Source organism: Phytophthora ramorum (assembly GCF_020800215.1).
Source record: "Phytophthora ramorum isolate Pr-102 chromosome Unknown Phyram_PR-102_s0004, whole genome shotgun sequence".
Lineage (NCBI taxonomy): Eukaryota > Oomycota > Peronosporomycetes > Peronosporales > Peronosporaceae > Phytophthora > Phytophthora ramorum.
The window spans coordinates 534,984-546,713 of NW_027150650.1; the positions used below are offsets into that span (position 1 = coordinate 534,984).

The window sequence follows — 11,730 nt, forward strand, 5'->3', positions numbered from 1 at the left end:
ACACAGCGTTCCGCACTCATTCTGAGACCTATCAGTGGTGTGTTGCGCCAATGGGTCTTGCTGGAATGCCAGGTGTCTGGTCACGTCTTATGCGTGTCCTACTAGGCAAATATCCGTTTATCGTGGTGTATCTGGATGACATTTGTGTATTTTCCAAGAACATGAAGGAGCATCTGCAGCATCTCCGCACGCTCTTCGAAGTGTTACGCAGAGAGAAGCTGTACTGTCATCGTTCGAAGTGTCATTTTGGGCAGAATCAAGTTCAGTTCCTGGGCCACACCGTGTCAAGTCAAGGTATTGCGGTGGATTCCAAGAAAACTGAAGTGATCGCCAATTGGCCAATTCCCATGAACCAAAAGCAATTGCAAAGCTTTTTGGGTCTAGCAGGCTACTACCGTCGCTTCATTTACAACTACGCGACAATCGCCTTACCGTTTGGACCTCTAGTCAAGAAGGACCATACCTGGAATTGGAATGAAGAGCATGATACCGCCTTCAGCAAGCTAAAATCAGCATTGCAATCCGCCCCAGTCCTGACTTTACCGAAATTCTCTCTTCCGTTCATCGTGACAACCGATGCTTCAGGATATTGTGTGGGTGGAGTACTTTCGCAAAAACACAACGGACACGATCATCCGTTAGCTTTCCTCTCCAAGAAGTTGGGTGTGCATGAACAAAATTGGCCTACCCACGAGAAGGAACTCTATGCAATTAAGCTGTCGCTGGAAAAATGGCGTCATTACCTCTATGGTCGTCATTTCGACATCTACACGGACAACAGTGCATGCCAGTGGTTGTTACACCACCCGAAGGTTTCTTCGAAGCTTGCACGCTTCTTGACCTTCTTTGCTCAGTTCGACTTCACCCTGCATCACCTGAAAGGATCGATGAATGTCGTAGCTGATGCACTGTCCCGTCCTCCAATGGATTCAACTCCGACTGCGTTGATATCACCACAATTGGCTCCGCCTCTTGTCTGCACAATCAGTTTTCATTATTGTGAGTCTGAAAGTGATAAACCGACATCGAGTTTTCGCGTAATTAGCAATCTACGCACAGTCAATGCTTCGCTATTGACTCCAGACAGTCAAATCGCGACGGTTCCAGTCTCACAGAGTATTGCACGTTCCGCTATCAATACGATCAGCTTTCATACGTGTACACCGCAGTTTGCCAGTTTTGGATCACGCTACCGTGCACAGCAACATGATAGAGACTCCCAGAAGGTGAATACGACCATGATATCTGCAGCTCTCTCGCCTGTTGAATTTTCGGGGGAGGAGATGGCGGATGTTTCTACTGGTCACATCGCCTTACATGATCTTTCCGATGGTTATCTCTACACTCCTGTTCAAGATGCAGAAATTGCCACATCAGTTGTGCAAATGCAACATGCAAGTTCGCTAGGATGGACTTCGAATCTCAAAGAAGAGTTCATCAAAGCCTACCGCACTGATCCCGGATTTCGTGACAAGTGTCGTAGTCCGCATGATCCATACATACTCAAGGATCAATTGCTTTATGTGCAATTCACGGACAACAAGGAGTCCAAAGTGATGAGACTTTGTGTCCCGAAATCGCAGCGCAATCATCTAAGGACGAAGATTATTGAGCAATTTCATGATTCCAGTATTGCCGCGCACCCAGGAATTCGTCGTACGTACCTCCGTATCAAGCAATGGTACTACTGGGCGTCGCTTCATGAAGACGTTTCTGATTACGTGCAAAGTTGTGAAACATGCACACGTTGGAAGCACAGCAACGCCAAGAAGAATGGCAAGCTGATTCCAATTCCGATTCCTAAGGAATGTTGGGAAGTCATCTCCATGGATTTCGTTACTGGATTGCCAGAATCAGATGGCTATGATGCTATCATGACCATCGTGGACAAGTTATCCAAGCGTCCGATCTACTGTCCCGTTCACACTACCGATGATGCCAAAGAAATCGCTCATTATTTCTTCGACAACGTCGTTCGGCATCATGGAGTGCCTGCAGTGGTCATCAGTGATCGTGATCCCAAATTCACATCGCGATTTTGGAAATCTCTCGCGCAGGTCATGGGTATACAATTGAATATGACAACGTCGTACCGCGCTCAAGCTGACGGCCAAACTGAACGTCAAAACCTGGTACTAGAAGACGCACTTCGTTGCATGGTCTCGTATCATGGTGAGGACTGGGCTGCCAAGTTGGGAACGATTGAGTATGCTCATGCCACGCTAGTCAGTGCCTCTACAGGACTTTCGCCATTTGAAGTAGACACAGGGCGTAAGGAACGCAATCCCTTCGGAACTTTTCCTACGCTGTCTACCACAGTTCAAGTACAACAAGGACTGTCTGAGTATGCAAACCGCTTCAAGGATGAACGTGACAAAATTATTGTCAAAGCCAAGGAGCACCTACTCAAGGCTCAAGCATCGCAAAAGAAGTACTACGATCAACACCGTAGCAATGTGCAATTCAAGGAAGGAGATTTGGTTATGCTGGATACACGCCGTATTCCACTCAAGCATGCTGCGAAAGACATTGACGTCAAACGTGCAAAGTTAGCTGCTCGTAAAGTTGGTCCGTTCGTTATCAAGCGCATGATCAACGACAACGCTGCTCGTCTGATTTTGCCACGCAGTATGAAGTCGCTGAACCCTACTTTCAACGTAGACGTTCTCAGCCATTACGTCTCCAACCCGGACAAGTTTGAGACTCGTGTTCTTCCGAAAGCATCTCGCATCATCACGAATGAAGTCACTGGAGAAGACCTCCACATTATCGAGAAACTTCTACGCAAGCGTCAGTTCAATCGCAAGACTGAGTGGCTTGTCAAGTGGCATGGTCTCCCAGACCACGAATCTTCGTGGGAACTCGAGAAAGACATCAAGCACGTCTCTCACTGGAAAGTTCTCGTCGACGACTTCAAGCGCCGTCAACGTGAAGTCAAACCCGGGAGGATGTAAGGACCGAGACGTGACGAGCACGTCAAGGCCCGCATATCCAAACTACAACATCCACTATTACGCAAAGACAAGTGGGTAAGTAAAGACCATGCACTGTGGTGCATGATCTCTGTCGTGCACATTTACTTTTGTATAGCGCACGTCAACCCACTTCAACTTGAAGTGGATTGACCAATCAAATTCATTCATTTTAGCACCGCCTTGGGCACTGCCCAGACGGCCGGCCACAGGGCCTTAACCAACTAATATCACTTTGCAATTTGCGTCTAACCACCTACACGCTTCCACATCGCGGACTACCTTCACTCGCGGCCTTCTACTAGCTCAAGCTTTACAGTTATCATCGGTTTTCATTCGGCGGTTTACTCACTTCCTCACTTCCTAATAAACTTGATAGTCTTTCACATTCTTGGATGTATCCTTTGCTCAGCTTGGATCATATTATTATAGCAGTAAGGGAAACCCAAAGAACCCGGTCAAAGATCAGAATTTGTAGTGTTGATTGAAAATGTACTGTAGTAGGACGCGTAGAAGAGATATGCTCGTTGTATCCAGTTGTCGTAAAAACCACTTCATGATGATATGGAATGGTTCACAAGAACAACGATCTGAAGCAGAGGACGAACCGACAGCCTCCTAGCCCGACGACGAACCCGAGCAGGCCAGAATGGACGCGTCAGTGTAGCTCGATCGATGCTGGTCGCCGTATCGGCGGCAGGCCTGGCCTTTGAGAAGCACCGGAAGTCCAGTTGGTCGTCGTCCGAGTCGTACACCCACTCACCATCAATGATGGCTCCAGCGTCGTCCATCTCAAGCAGGTAGTACCCATCGTGTACGAGCCCGAAGACACCAGAGAACCATCGTCTCGAAAATCCACGAGAGACGACGAGTCTTGACGTACACGGTGTTCTTAGCAGCCGAGGTCGGTTGTTCCTCCATGCCGTCTGGGCATCCTCTTCCAGGAACACGGCACACCTTAAAACCTCCGAACCGGCCGTGACATCAACGATGACAATCGAATTCAGGCTGCCCAGTAGGATCGCAGCGGCGATGTGGAAGTAAGCAGGGTTCAGGTCACGGTACGAGTCACTCGAGTGACGGCCGTACGAGTTGATCGAGACGCTGGCGCTGACAGCAGAGCCTTGGCGTCCATGGGCTGGGATGTCACGCCGTTGGGCGTCACGGCGCACTGGGGATCGCCTTCAGCGCAGCGGCAGGTGTCCCGGCGTGGCAGATGCTGTACGACTAGTCTTCAGCTGTGGAACCTGTGACAACCTCTGGCTCGGACACAGGACGCAAACAGAGGCGACAGCGTACCGCCAGAAAGAAACTCAGGTCAGTCGTAGAGTGTGGCAAAAGATGCCAAGAATGAATTTAGCGGACTTTGCAAAAGTATGGCGTCTACAATGCCAAAAGCACAAAAATACCTAGAGCATGTTCATGTTATTGCAAATGTCATACAGTGTTAAAGTAACGTTAAAAAAATAACTTAACCCAAATAACGTTATTTCCCGTGTTAGAGAGATAACGGTAACGTCGCCACCTCTACACGTGGAATGGAATTGCGCCGCAGCCTTTACAGTTCGTGTTGCCTGATGCAACTTGCCTCCAGAACCTGTACGACTCTGATAGAGGAAATCAAGCCATCTTGAAGGCACGCGCGCGTGGATTTGAGAACGAATCTGCACCAGCAAAAACGAGCCGTCGACGCACGTAAGCATCGGCGTCGACGAACGGATTCTGCCAAGCAAGCCGAAGCTTGCAGCGCTGCCTCTGGTACATGCAGCATCGCATGTGACAGCCTGAGTGCAGGTCATGACGTCAACGGGAGCGGATCCGTAGACGAATCAATTTTCAGCCAATGAAATCTTTGACATGGCAAACGTAGCACGCTACAGCTTGCTATTCGAATATAATGCATCCTATCTATATACATGTTTTCAGGGTATGTTATTCTACAGTTGTTTTAGTTTTGGTTTTTGAAATCATGCATACTATAACATACAGGTTATGCGATGTGTGTCGATCATTGAGCCATTCGTCGACAGATCCATGTTCTGCGTACGTCAGTTTCCATCTTGCCCTCTCAAGCACAAGTCCCTTCATCACCATGAGCAGCGCCGCCTCCAAGTACGTCGACGAGCACCACGGCTTCGGCACGACCGCCATCCACGAAGGCCAGTCGCCCGACGAGCACACGGGCGCCGTGGCCGTGCCCATCACGCTGGCCAGCACCTTCGCACAGGCATCTCCGGGCGTCGTGGCCGGCCGCGGCCAGGCCAACTCGTTCGGCAAGGGCTGGGAGTACTCGCGCACGGGCAACCCCACGCGCGGCGCCCTGGAGCGCGCACTGGCCGCATGCGAGAAGGGTCGCTTCGCCGTGTGCTACTCGTCAGGCATGGCGGCCACGACGGCCGTGACACACCTGCTCAAGCACGGCGACCACGTGCTGTGCATCGACGACGTGTACGGCGGCACGCAGCGCTATTTCCGCCAGACGGTGCACCCCACGTACGACATCGACTTCGACTTCACGGACATGGGGGACCTGGCTAAGGTGGAGGAGCTGCTGCGCCCCGGCAAGACAAAGCTCATCTGGATCGAGACCCCCACGAACCCCACGCTCAAGGTGACGGACATCCGCGCCGTGTCACAGTTCGCCAAGAAGCACAACCTTCTGCTGGTCGTGGACAACACGTTCATGTCGCCTTACTTCCAGAACCCGCTGACGCTCGGCGCCGACATTGTCGTGCACAGTATCACCAAGTACATCAACGGCCACAGCGACGTCGTCGGCGGCGTTGTCGTCACCGACTCGGAGGACATCAACACCAAGCTGCGCTTCATCCAGAACGGCATCGGCGCCGTCCCCGCTCCCTTCGACTGCTACATGGCGCTCCGAGGCCTCAAGACTCTGCACGTGCGTATGGCCACCCACGCCAAGAACGCCCAGGCCGTTGCCGAGTACCTGGAGGCGCACCCTGCCGTCGAGAAGGTGTGCTACCCGGGCCTCAAGTCCCACCCGCAGCACGAGATCGCCAAGAAGCAGGCCTCGGGCTTCGGTGGTATGGTGACGTTCTACGTGCACGGTGGCCTCGAGAAGGCCCGCGCTTTCCTGGAGAACCTCGAGATCTTTACGCTGGCCGAGAGCCTTGGCGCCGTCGAGTCGCTGGCCGAGTCGCCTGCTATCATGACCCACGCCTCTGTGCCCGCCGAGATCCGCAAGGAGATCGGCATCTCCGACAGCCTCATCCGTCTGTCCGTCGGCATCGAGGGTCTGCCCGACATCATCGCTGACCTGGAGCGCGCGCTGGCCGCCGAGCCCAAGACCTCCTCGTAGATTGATAGACTGAATTGTTTGATGCAACTAACACTCCAATTTACGCAGCATCTTGCACCACTAGAAGCTGCTAAGCTCTACGTTTCCTGGCTTATTGACCCTCGATGGTACCAATCTGAACGCGAATCGGGACCCCAAGCAGCCGTTCGCTTGCTTGCACCTGCAGCTCCGCCTGACTGAGCACTAACTCGATCTCGTCGGCCACGGTACGCGCAGTCTCACTGATCCGGACGTCATCCTGTTGAGCTGCGCGTTTAAGCCAGTAGAGCGCCTGCGTGTAGTCCACAGCGGAGCCCTGCCCGTGAATATGCATCTGACCCAAAGCGTACATGGCTTGCGCACTGCCGAGGTCGACCGCGTGCTGGAAATACTCACGAGCACGCTCGAAGCTCTGCGCAACACCTCGGCCTTGGGTATGCATCAGTCCGAGGTAGTACGAGGCGTCGGGTACTTGCTGGGCATGCGCTTGCTGGTACAGTTCGGCAGCCCGTTTGAAGTCCTGCGTGACACCTCGACCGTACTCGTGCATGACACCGAGATGAAACTTCGCCTGCGCACTTTCCGATCTGTCAGCGTCTTTCAGAAGCTCGACAGCACGACTCACGTCTTCACTGACGCCACGTCCTTCGTTATACATGCTGCAGCACAAGCACGTTGTTAGTGTGTTGAATTTCGGGATTCATTCTACAGATACTCACACGGCTAACATCCATTTCGCGTCGGTGTGACCTCGTGCAGCACTCCTGGCGAGCCACGATGCACTCAAGCTGTCGCTGGGCGGAACGCCCTCTCCTCGCCCGTAAAGCACACCAAGAGCGAATTCGGCGTCGCGATGGCCTTGCTCCGAAGCTCTGCCTAGCAAATTCACTGCTGCTCCCACGTTCTGATCGACGCCGTGGCCGTAGAACTTCATCATGGCCAACAAGTAAAGTGACTCTGGCTGTTCCTGTTGAACGCCGAGCAATATTGTCTGCATCGATCCTCCGTCAATGGGGGAGCCTCGAGGTGTCGCGACCTCTTTCAGGTCGTCTCGAACGAGAGGTACAGTGGTGCAGCAGACCACGTGCGACATCGCAGCCAACACAAGAAGCACAAACCTCGTTAGTAGTCTTGACTCCTCCATTCTGTCGATGATCTGAGTGACTCTTCGGCCCAAGTGTGATGTCTGCTGCTGGTGCTTTTAGAGACATGCTCGTGGGTCATCGGGCAAGGTAGACTTGTATCACTACAGGTTACATGTATTATACATGTAGCTCGAGCATGGAGCACTATAATACCATTCCTTCTTGCGAGGAAGGTAGTTGTTGAATCAGGATGGCTTTCATGACAACGAAGTCATGGTCACCAACGACGGATCTCCAGTTGCAGTGGTAGGAGAGAAAATATGGATTGCATTTTTTGTATTACACTTCCTGTGCGTATTTGCTGCTTTGCAACCTCTTTTCAACGGCACACAGATGATAAGTAAGCTATCGCTGCTTCATTCGTACGACGCTTCCTTTTACATACATCTGGCATTGACAGATTCTTAGCCACCGCGCGGAATCGCGGCAGCTTGAACAAGTTCCCGACCAGCGTATTGGATCATTACGCTGGTGGCCCGGGCGATCTTTGGGCCGTTGCTGAGCGCCTTGACATTGCTGGTCGTGGCTGCCGCTGCCTTGGGCAACTCCGTGATGCCCAGATCCGAGTTGGACACCGCGTCAGGGACCTTGGCCGGGAGCGCCTTGGCCTCCTCGACGAACGCAGCAGAAGACTCACCCAATTCAGGCACGGACGTCACCGCAGTCTGAACATTGTCGATAAGCTCAACCAGTGCGTCCCGAAGTTGAGCCACAGGCGGGCGAAGCTTTTTAATCTTGCGCAGATCCATCTCCTCGTCGCCGTTCATGATCTTGATGGCGCCCTTGTCATTGGTGGCGACGCTCAAAGCTCCCACGTCCTCAACCTTAGCCAACTCCTTCAAAAGGATCTTTGCCGCCTCGCTCAAACTCGTGACATGCGCCTGGATCATGAGCAGTTTGCGCAGCGTGAAGACGGCGACGTTCACGTCGCGAACCAGTACGTCAAGCTGGCCACGCTTGGTGACGAAAAGACGGCCACGCTTTTCAGCAAACGCACACACCGGTTCATCTGTCGGAGGCTTCTCTAACGCAGCGTTCAGGTTGGTGATGGCGTGCTCGCTGGCATCGAACGCCTGCCGCAGCTCCAGACTGAAACTGAGCTTCTCGTCGCGTTCTGCCGCGGTGAGTACGTGCATCTGGTCCTTCTTGTCAAACTTCCACAGCACGAGAGCCACTCGTCCTGCGTGACCCACACTGAGCCGCACTTGAGTCTCGCCTTGCAGCGCCGCGGCCGCCGCTTTGAGGTTCCCTTCACTCTCCGCAATGCTGTTGTGGATATCCACGAGCTCGTTGAGGGGTGCGCCGGCCGACTCGAAGAAGGAGTCAAACTCCGGGATCTTGGTCTTGCGCAGTTTGATCGGGTCCAGCTCCTTGTCCGCTGGGTCGCGCGGAACGCACACGTGCTTGCTGACGCCGGAACCGGAGCACACTTGACCCATGTTAGCTGGCAATGAAGCACGGCGAGTCTGCTGAGGAGTACGATGAAGATCGGAGAATGAGACTAGCGAGCGTAGAACTAAGGAAGCGAACCCAGCAGAGTAAGACGATGCCAGTAGTCAAAGTCGAGCAAGGCAAGACCAGCCATGTTCGGCATAGGCAAAAAAGCACACGGTAAGCATTTTCTTTCCACCATCATGTTGCTCACGGGTTGAAAGTTGGTCATGCTTGCCGCGCAAAACCAGCTGTGACCTTCATCCACGCCGTCTTATGCTGGACTCTGATGGACTTAGATACGTCAGTTGCCACTCAATCTATTGAGTGAAGCTTTAACCATCTGAGTCTCGAGATTTGTTAGTTTCTCGCCACTGACATGTCAAGCTCATCGCCACCACGTAAAGGCTCAGTCAAGTACATTGAAGGACTCCCTTACTTGTGTTAGCGCTTAGCGACGACTTCTGCTGCGATGTCTCCGTTCGCGACCATGACGCCGTTCACGACTCGAGCTCCGCGTACGAACCGAGCGCCTGCTGCTTTCTCGATCCCTACTCCTGCTTCTTTCACGGTCTCGCTTGGATCGCGAATCCTTTTCGCGACGTGGTGACCTCCCTCTCTCCCTGCGATCACGACTGCGGGACCGCCGACGGTCTCCACGAGTAGACGATGTCTTGGATCGGTGCGACGACGTAGCTTCCTCTTCTTCCACAAGCTTGAAGTCATCGGCACCACGCGACTTCAACCGCAGATTGCCGCCCAACTCGCGGCTCCTACCGCCGCCATTCTTGCTGCTATGTCCACCGTTTTTCCTCTCGTTAGCGAACGAGTCACCATCGCGCTTGCTCGTCTTCTCCCACGGTCGTCGCTTGACCTTGTTCCACAACTTGGACACCGACTGACTAAAATCCACCTTGATACGGCGGTCATCCAGCAACACGTTGTTCATCTTGAAGTACGCCTCCTCGCAATGGCGACGATCCGTGAACTCCACGAAGGCGAAGCACAGCGAGTCCCCCGTCTTTTGGTCTCGAATGACCTCCGCTTTGCACTGCCCAAAGCGGCAAAAGGCCATGTCCAGGTCTGCGCTCTCCGTCACAGGGTTCAGCTTGCACACGAAGAGCACCTCCTCGGGTGGCTTGACGTCTGCGTCTGGCAGGTCTCCGATCATCTCAAGCACCACGGCTCGAGACTTGGCCTCTTTCTCGCGCACGGCCTTCTCGATCTCCTGCTCCGTCCTGCCTTCGTTCTCGTCCAACTTCTCGTCCGCGGCCAGTCTCGGCTCCACTTGTTCCTGCTCGGGTCTCTCTCGCGTCGGTGACGACGGAGGGATGAGCTCGTCCAGCCCTTTCGGGTCCGGGAACGGGTCCTCCAGCACATACGTGTGCTTGATGCGGACGTCCTGATACGGTCGGTGGTCCTTGTCCACAAATAAGGCGTTGATTTCGGCCAGCACGTCCATGCCTTCAGCCACCTCACCAAAAATGGTGTGCTGCTCGTCTAGATACGCCATATCCTCCGCCCTTGTGGTGATGTAGAACTGGGACGCGTTCTGGTTCGCCGAGCTGGACGCCATCCCCAACAGTCCGCTGCGGTCTTGATGGGACCTACCTTTCGCTCGTGGCAGCTCGTCCTCGAAGAATCTGGCTTGCGCACCGTACAATTTGCCGTAAATGGAGTCGCCGCCGCCGCCCGTGGCCGTAGGGTCCCCCGCCTGCACCATGAAGTTCTCCTGCACATTGAAAAACAGGCAACCGTGATAGTATTTGGTCTTGCACAGCTTGAGGAAGTTGGTACACGCCAGTGGGCAGTCCTCCACGAACAGGTCCAGCACCAGAGCCCCCAACGTCGTCTCTACCAGCACCGACATATTCGATTGGCTCAAAAGCTGGAAATGTATGTGATGTGACGCACATCACATACACGGATATATTTCCTACGCTCCGCGCCAGAAGTTATCGACGGGTCATATCTCGGTCGATCTTTTCGATCTAAGGACTGCTATCTATTTATTGTACTGGCCAAAATAGTTGATACCAGGAATTGTAACACGAGCACATTTGCTGTCATTGCTCATCTAATATTAGACGTATGGGCGTGTAACGACCCGCAAAATGATGCAGGGCGTCAGCGCTAGCGACTGCAGTTAGTTTTATACGCTGCCATCCACAAGAAGAATGGTAAGAGGTAAACGACTATGTGATGCTGAGTGGGATATGATCCTGAGCGCATACAAATTCTTCAAAAATCAGAGGCAAGGAGAACCCGAGGCGTCAGGGCGAACGCGCAGAATTGTTCACCAGTGTATTGGGACGCCAGAGGCCACGGTAGGACGCGTCTGGAAGGCGTATCAGGACCGCGAAAGCTCTCGACCTGCGGAGGTTTGTGTGATTTACTTACCTTAACGATACATATCAATAACCTGTAATAACTAATAATGCAGGCACCGGTCAAGGAGAGTCGACGACGCCCACGGAGCTATGAGCCCGAAGACGTCTCGCCCGCCATCAACGCGTACATTGAAAAGTGCCCATTACTGCACAAATGATTAGTGATGAAGTTCTTCGGTGCACGACTATTAAGATCTCTAGGCGTTCAACGAGCCGACTTTTACGACGTCTTGGCTACAGCTACATCAAGGTCGAAAGTCGCCATTACCTTGCCGACTCTGTGCAGAATGTGGCGTATCGAGCGACCTACCTACAGCAAACGGTGGCCAATCGGGATCGTAACAACAATCCGATCAAGCCTGAAGTCTATTTAGATGAATCCTACGTGAACGTCAACCATGTCCGTGGTGCAACGTGGCTGGGTAAAGATCGAAAGCGCTATGCAGCTAGTGGAAAGGGCCCCAGGTATGGCTGTTGGAATTGCGGTTGCT

The 11,730-nt window shown here is 53.1% G+C and overlaps 4 protein-coding genes across 4 annotated transcripts; 1 reads left to right on the forward strand and 3 right to left on the reverse strand.

Moving 5' to 3' along the window:
* Window positions 1-5,064: 5,064 nt before the first annotated feature.
* Window positions 5,065-6,294, forward strand: KRP23_4871 (Cystathionine gamma-lyase; the record flags this gene model as incomplete). The annotated part of the gene is made up of 1 exon (XM_067889879.1): window positions 5,065-6,294. One exon carries the CDS (start codon window positions 5,065-5,067, stop codon window positions 6,292-6,294), a length of 1,230 nt encoding a protein of 409 aa, XP_067746473.1.
* A 91-nt stretch (window positions 6,295-6,385) lies between these two features.
* KRP23_4872 (Sel1-repeat-containing protein YbeQ) lies at window positions 6,386-7,417 on the reverse strand (the record flags this gene model as incomplete). The annotated part of the gene is made up of 2 exons (XM_067889880.1): window positions 6,386-6,932; window positions 6,993-7,417. 2 exons carry the CDS (start codon window positions 7,415-7,417, stop codon window positions 6,386-6,388), a joined length of 972 nt encoding a protein of 323 aa, XP_067746474.1.
* A 405-nt stretch (window positions 7,418-7,822) lies between these two features.
* On the reverse strand, window positions 7,823-8,857 carry KRP23_4873 (uncharacterized protein; the record flags this gene model as incomplete). Its single annotated transcript, XM_067889881.1, has 1 exon — window positions 7,823-8,857. One exon carries the CDS (start codon window positions 8,855-8,857, stop codon window positions 7,823-7,825), a length of 1,035 nt encoding a protein of 344 aa, XP_067746475.1.
* Window positions 8,858-9,300: 443 nt separating this feature from the next.
* Window positions 9,301-10,362, reverse strand: KRP23_4874 (Peptidyl-prolyl cis-trans isomerase CYP59; the record flags this gene model as incomplete). Its single annotated transcript, XM_067889882.1, has 1 exon — window positions 9,301-10,362. One exon carries the CDS (start codon window positions 10,360-10,362, stop codon window positions 9,301-9,303), a length of 1,062 nt encoding a protein of 353 aa, XP_067746476.1.
* Window positions 10,363-11,730: the final 1,368 nt, after the last annotated feature.